At 32.4% G+C, this 13431-nt stretch overlaps 1 protein-coding gene across 1 annotated transcript in view; it reads right to left on the bottom strand.

The window, feature by feature from the left end:
- The window catches only part of LOC139511133 (uncharacterized), a 231704-nt gene that overhangs the window by 146126 nt on the left and 72147 nt on the right, over positions 1-13431 (bottom strand). The window contains exons 52-64 of the mRNA XM_071297705.1: positions 12911-13117; positions 10825-10867; positions 10441-10601; positions 9744-9914; positions 9190-9399; positions 8854-8896; positions 6253-6419; positions 5714-5884; positions 4994-5252; positions 3474-3637; positions 2966-3139; positions 376-585; positions 152-194 (exon numbers count right to left, since the gene is read on the bottom strand). Coding sequence (XP_071153806.1) covers positions 152-194; positions 376-585; positions 2966-3139; positions 3474-3637; positions 4994-5252; positions 5714-5884; positions 6253-6419; positions 8854-8896; positions 9190-9399; positions 9744-9914; positions 10441-10601; positions 10825-10867; positions 12911-13117 — 2023 coding nt within the window. The remainder of the gene's footprint in view (positions 1-151; positions 195-375; positions 586-2965; positions 3140-3473; positions 3638-4993; positions 5253-5713; positions 5885-6252; positions 6420-8853; positions 8897-9189; positions 9400-9743; positions 9915-10440; positions 10602-10824; positions 10868-12910; positions 13118-13431) is intronic.

Genomic DNA, 13431 nt, shown 5'->3' with positions numbered 1-13431 from the left:
TAATGCAATAAGTAGTCTTAACCTGCATTACAAACTATGAGTTGAAAGACACAGAATTGTCAAAGGTATATTGGGTATTTTTTTAGTTAGGGCTCATAATTTTACTGAAAAGGGAAACAAAGACTCATTCTTATATTTTAAAGCTACTTACTTTAATGTAAGGAGTTTACTAAGCTGAACTGTCTGTTCTGTATCTACAAATACAAATGAATGTTAATATGTCTAAAAGCAGGTTTTAATCAAAAACCTTAATATGATACAACTATTCCAATTCTTTGAAAAACGACTAATTTTAGCAATTAAGAGAATTAAACAAAAGTAACTTACATGCAATTGTAAGTACAGCATCACCTTAAAAACATAAATAATACATACCAAACTCAAAATCAAAGTATGCCTTATGTACAGCCAAATTCTCTATACCAATATCCATCCTGTGGTTACAACCATCCAGTAAAACATATACATGGAATGTCTGTCTGATCTGTGGTATCTCTACACAACAATCTATACCTGTACAGTAGTCTGTGAGGTAACAATTCATATTATCACCCAGGTCAGGCAGAGCTATGTTGCCTGGGCAAGCTGAAAGTAAAACACAAACATGGAATGTCTGTCTGATCTGTGATATCTCTACACAACAATCTATACCTGTACAGTAGTTTGTGAGGTAACAATTCATATTACCACCCAGGTCAGGTAGAGGTATGTTGCCTGGGAAGGCTGAAAGTAAAACATAAACATGGAATGTCTGTCTGATCTGTGATATCTCTACACAACAATCTATACCTGTACAGTTATTTGTGAGGTAACAATTCATATTATCACCCAGGTCAGGTAAAGGTATGTTGCCTGGGCAAGCTGAAAGTAAAACACAAACATGGAATGTCTGTCTGATCTGTGATATCTCTACACAACAATCTATACCTGTACAGTAGTTTGTGAGGTAACAATTCATATTACCACCCAGGTCAGGTAGAGGTATGTTGCCTGGGAAGGCTGAAAGTAAAACATAAACATGGAATATCTGTCTGATCTGTGATATCTCTACACAACAATCTTTACCTGTATAGTAGTCTGTGAGGTAACAATTCATATTATTACCCAGGTCAGGTAGATGTATGTTGCCTGGGCAAGCTGAAAGTAAAACATATACATGGAATGTCTGTCTGATCTGTGATATCTCTACACAACAATCTATACCTGTACAGTAGTTTGTGAGGTAACAATTCATATTATCACCCAGGTCAGGTAAAGGTATGTTGCCTGGGCAAGCTTAAAGTAAAACATATACATGGAATGTCTGTCAGATCTGTGGTATCTCTACACAACAATCTATACCTGTACAGTAGTTTGTGAGGTAACAATTCATATTACCACCCAGGTCAGGTAGATGTATGTTGCCTGGGCAAGCTGAAAGTAAAACATATACATGGAATGTCTGTCAGATCTGTGGTATCTCTACACAACAATCTTTACCTGTACAGTAGTCTGTGAGGTAACAATTCATATTATCATCAAGGTCAGGCAGAGGTATGTTGCCTAGGCAAGCTAAGCAAGAAATAACAGAACAAGTTCAATTTAGCAGGCGAGTTAGTTTGTTAACGTTCCGCCATCTTTGTTATTGAAATTGTAGAGGGCGCTCTCATCATTTTTCAAACTACATGTAATAATTTTAACTCATCCATATTAATAAGTTATTTCTATTCAATATCAAATTAATACTGATAAATATAAAAACTAAACCTTTCATTACAAATTTCTCTTTTCTTTTCAATACATTGGTTGAAATAAACTGGTATCTGCTTGATTGAAATGATCTAAACATAGTAAAAAAGACAACCGTAAACCAGCTTAGAATTTGTAAACTACAAAACGTAATTGGTTATTGTTCATTCCATTTTGGTGTTTCATACTCACTAATATGGTTTGTATTAGCTTAAGACCCTTCAAACATTAATGTGATAGGTTCATCAAAGACTGTTTTACAAAAGGATGGAACTGTTTTAAACTTTCAAAGTGGTATTATAGTGATATCTGTCATGTATCAATTTCGACTCTCACCGGTTAATTTCTTCTTTTACACATGCTTTTAAGGTGGCACGGTAGTATTTCCCGGCCCATAAGGGATAATGATAGCCTTTTTAGAATGTTCACCACTTTCTAACACTGCAAAAAATTCTACATTCACAGTTAACTGAAATACTTTCATTTTACTATTCAGAAATGAATTTGAATGTGTATCATGACCGTTTTTTTTTCTTTCTATTTTCAAAAACCTAAGGCCACTAGTGCTTTTAGGTCTTTTATCATGCAGTGAATACAAAATTCCCAAAAATTCCATAAAATTCATTTTCACCTGTATGTAATATTATTTCATATTTTTCTACACCTGATTCATCCCTCAGTTTGGCAAAGTATTTTCAGTTGATACTGTATTTTTAGTCCAATCACACTGTTCAGATACATTGACTTAGGTAGGGTACACAAAAGAGCAACCTAAAATCTGGAATGTACATACTACTGTGCCACCTTAAAACTTCCTGTTTTAACATACACAAGTTTCTAAATTGTTTTTTAAGTGAATTATACTTATTTTAACAATCATGAAGCGTTCTAGAATCATTTACAAGCAGTTTCAGCTTCTGTTTGATGATAGAAAACAGGTTTTCCCAAGAAAATACCGCAAATGATCACACAGGGATTGAAATTACCGGAGTTTCATTAGACTTTTTCTGACAGTTACAAAAAGATTTTTTTCCTAAAATTTAGTGGGGAGAAGGGGGTGCGGACTATGTACCAGTGCGAACTATACAAGCCTTTCTACGGTAAATCAACAGTATCAACAATTTAGCTTTGACAGCATGAAATGGTTCAATTTCTTCTCATTTCAGGTTATCTGGTTGTTCAATTTATTTTGTTCTCAAGTTAACTAGTGATACAGTTTATTTTATAAAGTACAAACCATTTTTCCATCCACTGTGACTAGGGGTATACAATGATGAAGATCTATTACATGATGGGTTCTGCATATATTCTGATATACCAAGTTTTTCCAGTAATAAATCTTTGGCAAATGATGGCAGCTGCTCTGATATGTCCAACTTCAAGTTTTCTGACAACTCTTTCAGTGAAATATCTGAAAGGCAAGTACAATATATATTTACAAGTGTAGGAATGTTAGAAATAAAATAATGTGAAATTAATGGATTAACATTAAAAAGGCAATATCCACAGTTATAGTACAAATGTCATGTATTTCAACTTCAATTTTTTATTTCTTTTCACAATAGATTTTTTTGTCAATTTTTGTTTTTTCATTGGTACAACAAAAACTTCTCTGGGAGCCCACTTATATTTATATGACTTAATAAAAGTGCAGACATACACCGTTCTGATAAATAATAATATGTTTTTATTATAATAGCATTGAAGGACTATGGGTATAAAAGAAACAAGATAGTAGTTCATACCTCCAAATGTCAAAGTAGAGCTGAGATCACATACAGGCTTTGGTAACCTGGCATTCCTTAAAATATTAGATGTAAACACACAGGGACCTTTAGCTTCAAAACAAACACTTAAGTCCATGTTGATAAGGAATTGCTTTTCCATGGACAAGTCTTGAATCACAAATCTGTAAAAGATAGGACCATCTTAAAATATCCTAATTATACATTATATTTTCTTATTAAAAATTAGTGTCAGATAATTTATACATGTTTTAATGTTATTAAAATAGAAATTTTTTAAGTTTTCTATTTCTTTTCTGAAGGCCTGTATTTGCATTCTTGGTTGCTATCCCTTACCTTAGATCTGACTACTTCCAATGAAGACTTGTATTTGCATTCTTGGTTGCTATCCCTTACCTTAGATCTGACTACTTCCAATGAAGACTTGTATTTGCATTCTTGGTTGCTATCCCTTACCTTAGATCTGACTACTTCCAATGTATCATATTTCATACTTGCTGATACAGAAATAAACTATTTAAGACTGTTCCAGAAATAAATGTATGGGGTGGTGGTAAGACACTTTTTAACCCCATCATGCATAAAATTTTAAATAATTATTTTATATAATTGTTTTTTAAAGGCTAACTGGCTAAGATAACTAAAACCCATCAAATTGGAATATAATTTGCATTCTGACCCCCTGTCTTCTTTCAATTGTTTCTTGAAAAGCCCCATGATCAATGAAGAAAAAACAAGACAAATTACATGGAGAAGGAAAACAAGTTCTAATTTTAGGCTTCATGTATAATAACAACGTATTGCAGTGGAAAGAGCTATTTTTATAAAACAACACCAATCTATATAAAATGATTATATTTTTCCCTTTATATAACGTGACGGTACCCAAATTGCACCTATTTTGACAGTTTTTTCACCTACGTTTTTTTATGATCAAGTAAAATATGTCCATACTGTGTTTATCTTGTAGCCCTATCCTTCTTCATTGAATAGGTACACTAATTTGATTTTTAATCCATATTGAGTCCATAAAAAAATGGAATTGAATCAACCTCCAAACTATCCAGGATTCTGTAATGAGGAGTACCCAAATTGCATCCATGCTTAAATTCACATCGTCAAAAGTCTAATAACCGAGCTTTTGTTTAATTTCTTCAAATATTTTGAACAATTGGATATAAGTCCATGCTTACTCTTCATATTTTACAAAATTGATGCTTATAATATATTGTTTTTGCTAATTTTAAATAGATGACGTTTTGATGACGTCGTACGGTGACGTTTTCGAACATTTTGCTTTTTCAGTAAACAGTTCATCTGTTGATAAATACTGTGAACGTTTTGTGTATATCTAAATATGTTTACCTATGTTGAAAGACGTGCATAGTATCAAATCAAAAAAATACAAATTGTTTAGTCTCTAGGAAATGTTGTAAGATTTCCGTTGCTACTTTTTCTAAATAGGTGCAATTTGGGTACTCGGTGCAATTTGGGTACCCTTACGTTATATAACAACTTACTCAATTCTGATAACATTCTTCAATGTGAACATTTCTTTCTGACCAAACTTGTAATTGATGAGAGATTTGTTGAAGGTCAGTTTTTCTATTCCCCCAGACAGGTGATAATTACAGGTATCCAGATCGAGGAACAGATTGAGTGACCTGCTGATCTCCTTTACATCTACACAACAGTCCATACCTGTACAGGTATCATATACATGGCAGCTCACTGAGCTAGGTAAAGATGGCAACGCAAAAGGTAATCCATTTATACAACCTGTATAAAAAAAACCAACATTTTAAACATTTGTCCTTAAAATAAATACCATCACATCATTTCTAACTATATTGTAGTCTAGATGTTTCTTCTTAGTGCTATTTGAAGTATTTCTGTGCTTGATATAATATACAATAACAATGGCGTTAAGCAGATACCAAGTGTGTTCAGAGCTTATACAATAATAGAATAAAATCTATCCAAGTTTAAGACCTGTTTGAGCTTCAAATTTTAAGTTACATCATTCAGCAAGTAGACCTTTATATTAAAATGACCAGAATAAGTCCATACACTAAAGTCAATTCAGTAAATGATAGTTTGCAAACAGACTAATTCTCAAAAATGTTATTAAAATTCAAGACTGTTTCAAAAACGGATTGCAGCAAATTTCAAGATGAAGGACAGCAATAAAAGTACTGCTTAAGTGCCATACTGATGATTTTCTTCTGCTTTAAGATTACCATTATTCCAACCAGTAGATAGGACTGGACTATAAGGTGCTGTTCTTCTGTCACAAGGTACATCCTTTAGATCCAGTGAGATCCCTAACATATCCAGTAACTTGTACAAAACTAGTCCTTTAGCTAAACCTACAGCATTATTATCTACTAGGAACTGCTTCAAAGAAAAGTCTGAAAGACAATTATACATTAACTTTCTATCATTCTCAGTTATTTACCAGAAAATCAGAAATAATCTTTTCACTTGTTTCCCTGCATGATCTAAATTTTCTTTCATTTGTTTCCTGCTTTACAACTTTTAAATAACCTCCTTTTTAATCAAGATCAAAATAATTGAAAAAGTATTGATTTTGTGGCAGAAAAAAAGAATGCCCATCTTCAAAGACTGAAAGATTTCATAAGTCACACTGTATTGCCTTTTTTTTTTTAATCTTTTAAATTACTGAAATATCAAACTGAATCCTTGAAACTTTTAATTATGCAATATTTTAAAATATCAATAGTTTTCAACTTTTCTGTTAACCAACAAGGTCACTTACCATTAACATTAAAAGTATTATCCGACCAGTCACAACCTATCTTTGGAAGTTTGGTGTTGTGGAAGACAGTCTTGGTAAATATACATTGTGCTTGTTTTTGTAGGCAGACATTTATCTTCAGGTTTAACATGAATTTCTTTTCTCCTTTTAGGTCATGAATTGAATATCTAAAATAAATAAAAATAATAAATAAAAAAAAATCCCTAAAAAATCATAACTAGAGGCTCTAAAGAGCCTGTGTCGCTCACCTTGGTCTATGTGAATATTCAACAAAGGACACAGATGGATTCATGACAAAATTGTGTTTTGGTGATGGTGATGTGTTTGTAGATCTTACTTTACTGAACATTCTTGCTGCTTACAATTATCTCTATATATAATGATTGGCCCAGTAGTTTCAGTGGAAAATGTTAGTAAAATTTACAGTTTATGAAAATTGTTAAAAATTGACTATAAAGGACAATAACTCCTTAGGGGGTCAATTGACCATTTCAATCATGTTGACTTATTTGTAAATCTTACTTTGCTGAACATTATTGCTGTTTACAGTTTATCCCCATCTATAATAATATTCAAGATAATAACAAAAAACAGCAAAATTTCCTTAAAATTACCAATTCAGGAGCAGCAACCCAACAATGGAATGTCCAATTCATCTGAAAATTTCAGGGCAGATAGATCTTGACCTGATTAACAATTTTATCCCATGTCAGATTTGCTGTAAAAGCTTTGGTTTTTGAGTTATAAGCCAAAAACTGCATTTTACCCCTATGTTCTATTTTTAGCCGTGGCAGCCATTTTGGTTGGATGGCCAGGTCAACGGACACATTTTTTAAACTAGATACCCCATAGATGATTGTGGCCAAGTTTGGATTTATTTGGCCCAGTAGTTTCAGAGAAGAAGATTTTTGTAAAAGATTATTAAGATTTAAGAAATGGTTAAAAATTGACTATAAAGGGAAATAACTCCTAAAGGGGTCAACTGACCATTTTGGACATGTTGACTTATTTGTAAAACTTACTTTGCTGAACATTATTGCTGTTTACAGTTTATCTCTATCTATAATAATATTCAAGACAATAACCAAAAACTGTAAAATTTCCTTAAAATTACCAATTATGGGGCAGCAACCCAACAACGGGTTGTCTGATTCATCTGAAAATTTCAGGGCAGATAGATCTTGACCTGATGAACAATTTAATCCTCTCAGATTTGCTCTAAATGCTTTGGTTTTTGAGTTATAAGCCAAAAACCACATTTTACCCCTATGTTCTATTTTTAGCCATGGCGGCCATCTTGGTTGGTTGACCGGGTCACCGGACACATTTTTTAAACTAGATACCCCAATGATGATTGTGGCCAAGTTTGGTTAAAGGAGTATGTTCGGTAAGGTCCTAAAATGGCCCCCTTTTTTAGCATAAATTTCAAATTCGGATTTATAGACCAATATCACAATAAATAATAGCTTATACAGTGACTAGATAGGAATTAAGCCATTTTGTTGAAAATTTTACATTTCTGCGTTTCATTATGACGTCACAAGTTGTACTCATATTTATTTTTCACGAAAAAATCACTAAAAATGGGTAAATTTCCATAGATTATTGGACAGGAAACATAGAGCGCATACGTCGACAACAAAGATCTTTTAAAATAATGTTTGTGAAGACATTTCACATGTCTTATTTGAATATTAAGTTTGTCGACGCCTGCGCTCTGTGTTTCCTGGTCCTCAATGTGGTTGAAATCAAGCTGATTTTGTCAAATTTCACCAAAATCCTTTATCTTTACATTTTTGGGACGTAAAAATCAACGTGTTAGAATTAAACTTTGACAAAAATAGTTTTGTTTAACTTTCTCACATGTCTTTAAGGCAATTTAAACCATTCATTGTCTTGTAATTATGAACTTTATAATTGGGGCCAAATATGGACCTTACCGAACTTACTCCTTTGGCCCAGTAGTTTCAGAGGAGAAGATTTTTGTAAAAGTTAACGCCGGAAGACGGACGACGGATGACGAACGCCGGACGCCAAGTGATGGGAAAAGCTCACTTGGCCCTTCGGGCCAGGTGAGCTAAAAATAGGATACCTGTCAAAATGGCTGCTTTTCAATATATTCCGATGATACAAACACAGCTAGAAATTTGAAAAGACACCTATTTATAAATAAACAGGGAGCTATGCAGTTAAAATGTTGACTGCCATTGTAATAGCACCTAAAATATATAACTATAACAACTACTAATATTTAATTGCATGAATGCATTATTTCCCCCTAATGCTTGAACATATTTTTTTTACCAAAAGCACTGTTTGAATGGATTTGCTATCAACATGGCTTTTTTTAAATAAAATATCTTCATTGTTTAGATCTCGTATACACAACATTGTATTTTCATACTGGTTTTACTTGTTTTTTATCATGTGACCAAATATTAAATTTTTGTTTATGCAAACAGGTTTTTACCTATAATAAGAAACTACTATTTGCTAAAAAGTTGATAAGTTTACATATAGTATTCAGAAAATAAATGTTGATTAAAATTGTTCATGGAAAAATGCATGTTTTTTATGTACTGTAGGAGAGTATATACTTACTCTATCTGAACTGCTTCCATCAATGTCAACATTTTTGTTTCACCTAGAGAAAAAGAAAACAAGAAACAGATATTTATTTAGTATACAGCGTATTTGCAACAAGGACACATAAAAGAACTTTTTTACATAGGCATTTAGCATGGTTTAAATAAAGTTTGTCTTATAAATCAGGTGGCAACAAGAGGCATCACTTTCACAGTTGACAAACACAGTTACTGCTTTTGAAATATATCTATTGACTAATGCAATAAAAGTCCTCTACAAATATATCTGAATCCATTGTTTACAACCTGATGATAGTGCTGTGAGTTAATTCTACCTCATTAATTGACCTACCCCATGTATAGTCTCTGAGAGATATCTCTATTTTTCGCCTTTCTATACCAACAGTTAACCTCCAGTTACAACCATCTAACAATGCATAGGCATTAAAAGTTTTGCCTATTTGGTCTATCTCTATACAACAGTTGATTCCAGTACAGTAATCAGGTATATAACAGCTGACTGAGGAGTCAATTGGAGGGAGATCTAAATCTACTGGACAATCTGAAAACATAAATCATTCACTATCAACATAAAATAAAAGTGAGGCTTCAAAACAATTCAACTTGTAATTTCAAAGATTTTAATCTATCAAAATCAAAGTATGCACCTGGTAGCCATTATAAAATTTGATTACAACCAAAAGAAACACCTTCAAAGCATCATTCCTACAAAGTTGTTTTTTCTTAATTGGCCCTTTATTTTGCATGTAATTTTTAGATTCTATAATGAATGTATACAAATGTAGTTGATGTACTCCTAAAATAAATGTAGTTGTAGTACATAATCTGAGAAGGATAAATTACAAGATAAAACACGAGCATAACATAGAAGTGTGTTTATATCACCTTTTGTATTCCATCCTTTTTCTGTAAACATTCCACTGTATCTGTCACAAGGCTCTGAACTCATGAAGTTTGTTAACCCAAGATCATCTAACAGTTTATTTGCTACTGCAGTCGATAAGGTGTTGCCGATTTCCTCTCCATTTGCTGTTAGCCAGGCATCCAAAGATATATCTATAAAAAGAACAGTGTGTGTATGCAATGTTCCTTATAAATCCCTACATTACATCTGCACGAATATCTAATGTTTAAAAAAGAAATCAATAACAAATTATGACCCTCAAGTCCATTTTATACATCAGCATCATATTACACCCAATTCAAGTCAAAACACTTGTCAGCAACAAGGATTTAAGATTGCATTCATTATGGAATTGGAATATTTAGTTTAAACAAAATTTATTTCAAATAAATTGAATTGGATTGGGGAACAGGCCAAGTCTACGTTCGTCCTCTACTCTATTTCTGCAACTTATGTAAAAGTATGGTACATGTAATACACATCTTTTTGTTTCTTAAAAATCTGAATCTGAAGACCTGGGCTTCACACATGTTCAAGACCCTTTGAATGTGTATCTGATGTTTATATATAAATTACCCTTGTATTTATAATATGCATTAAACTTATTTGTGAATCTGAGGTTAATGGCAAGTCATTTATATCAAAATTTTACCAGAAAAGTTTGAAGGTTAAACTTACTTAACAGTTGACCTTTCATCTCCATATCACAAAGAGGTTGAGGGATCAGTTGTTTATCAAACAACTTAAATAAAGTTCCACATACACTGCCCTCTAAACAAATCTTAAACTCCACATCTACAATGAGTTTTTTCTGTTCCTCCAATTTGTCAATCTTGTATCTGAACAAACAAAAAGTCATGTTTTATTTTCAGAGTCAATAAATAGTATTTACAGGCAAATTAATTTACACATTTTTTTAACAACTACCATATAATTTGCAAAAAACAACAATACTCGCCAAATCCTGATAACTTCTGTGTGACATTACTTGCCAAATATCAATAACTTCTGTATTTGATACATGTATTCAAATCCTTATAACTTCTGTTTGATAATACTCACCGAATCCTAATAACTTCAACTAATCTTTCTTCTTTCACTTCACCTGTAGAAATATATATATATCCTTTATTCATTTTCTACCCAGGATTTTTAACCCTTTGTCATGTTATGTAGACGAATTATTCTATTCATTTTCTCCCTCTGATCTATTTTTCTAATTCTATGATTTCACTATTTTTTGTTTTCTTTTTTGAACAAACATCTATAAAAAAAAAAGTCAACTAAACTAGAGGCTCCCAGTAGCCTAACTGAATGGTGCACATAACGCAACTGGCACATTTGGCCATGTGAGTTCTTCAGAAATCAAATCCCAACAAAAGGTTATTAAAATAAAAAAGTTAGGAAAACAAAAAAGAATTTGTTTCCAGAAACAACCAGATGCTCCGCAGGGCGTAGCTTTATATGACCGCAGAGTTCGAACCATGAACAGTTGGGGCAAGTATGGACACAACATTCAAGCTTCATACAGCTCTGAATTTGGATTGTGATTAAATAGTTGACACAACATAGGTTTCTGACACAGAATGAATTTGGTCTAAGAACTTAAACTTAAAAACTTAAAAATTTTAAATTGGACATTTACCTATTATGGTCCAGTATCCAAAATCTAAATACATGGTTAGATTTTACATATCAAAGAACCCCAAGAATTCAATTTTTGATGAAATCAAATAAAGTTCAATTTTGGACCCTTTAGACCTCAATGTGGACCAATTTGATAACCGGGCAATATATCAAAAATCTAAATACATGGTTAGATTCAGCATATATATCAAAGGATCCCATATATTTAATTTTTGTTGAAATCAAACAAAGTTTAATTTTGGACCCCGTTTTAGACCAACTTGAAAACTGGGCCTGTAATCAAAAATCTAAATTCATGTTTAGATTCAGCATATCAAAGAACACCAAGGATTCAATTTTTTGTTGATATCAAACAAAGTTTAATTTTGGACCCTGATTTGGACCAACTTGAAAACTGGCCCCATAAGCAAAAATCTTAATTCATGTTTAAATTCAGCATATCAAAGAACACCAAGGATTCAATTTTTGTTGAAATCAAACAAAGTTTAATTTTGGACCCTATTTGGATCAACTTGAAAACTGGGCTCATAATCAAAAATTTAAGTACATGTTTAGATTCAGCATATCAGAAAAGAACCCCAAGAATTCAATTTTTGTTGAAATCAAACAAAGTTTAATTTTGGACCCTGATTTGGACCAACTTGAAAACTGGATCCATAATCAAAAATCTAAGTACATGTTTAGATTCATCATATCAAAGAACCCCAAGAATTCCATTTTTGTTAAAATCAAACAAAGTTTAATTTTGGACACTTTGGACATTAATGTAGACCAATTTGAAAACGGGACCAAAAATTAAGAATGTACATACACAGTTAGAATCTGCATATCAAAGAACCCCAATTATTCAATTTTTGATGAAATCAAACAAAGTTTAATTTTAGAAACTGTTAAGACCAAAACTCCCAAAATCAATCTCAACCTTCCTTTTATGGTCATAAACCTTGTGTTTAAATTTCATAGATTTCTGTTTACTTATACTAAAGTTATGGTGTGAAAACCAAGAAAAATGCTTATTTGGGCCCCTTTTTGGCCCCTAATTCCTAAACTGTTGGGACCAAAATTCCCAAAATAAATCCCAACCTTCCTTTTGAGTTCATAAACCTTGTGTTTAAATTTTATAGATTTCTATTTACTTATACTAAAGTTATTGTGCGAAAACCAAGAAAAATGCTTATTTGGACCCTTTTTGGCCCCTAATTCCTAAACTGTCTGGACCCAAACTCCCAAAATCAATCCTTACCTTCCTTTTGTGGTCATAAACCTTGTGTTAAAATTTCATAGATTTCTATTTACTTCAACTAAAGTTATAGTGCGAAAACCAATGTGTCTTGGGACGACAACGAGGACGAGGACGACGACAACGACAACGACTTCATATCAATATACGAAATTTTTGCGGTTGTATAAAAAAAAAAAACATAATTTTCCAAACAATACTTTGGAGATCAAACTTGCAACTTATTTTTCCTGTCTTGTAAATATATTATATAATTCTTACCCCAGTTGTAATCGAACAGAGATATTTCAAATGTTAGGGATTCTATTCCAGCTCTGATGACATAATTACAGGTATCAATATACAGGTAAAAGTTCAAGTGTAAATCCAGGTAATCAAAGTCAAAACAGCAATCTACACCTGTACAATAATCAGGTATGTAACAGGAAGCTGGTACTGTGATGGGGGAAGGTGTCATGATTGGACAATCTGAAACATAAGAATTGACACCTGTACAATATTCATCTAGGTTAAAATGGATATATTCATTTTTTGGTAATTTACATGTACCACACCTGAAAAGCCATTTGTTCACCAGCCCAGTAGTCAGCACTTCAGTGTTGACATGAACATCAATTATGTGGTCATTTTTATAAATTTACTGTTTACAAAACTTTGAATTTTTCGAAAAACTAAGGATTTTCTTATCCTAGGAATAGATTACCTTTGCCGTATTTGGCTCAACTTTTTAGAATTTTGGATCCTCAATGCTCTTCAACCTAGTACTTGTTTGGCTTTATAAA

Source organism: Mytilus edulis, chromosome 2, assembly GCF_963676685.1.
Source record: "Mytilus edulis chromosome 2, xbMytEdul2.2, whole genome shotgun sequence".
Taxonomy (NCBI): domain Eukaryota; kingdom Metazoa; phylum Mollusca; class Bivalvia; order Mytilida; family Mytilidae; genus Mytilus; species Mytilus edulis.
The sequence above is the reverse complement of the archived record's forward strand: the minus strand, read 5'-3'. Positions and strand labels throughout refer to the sequence as shown.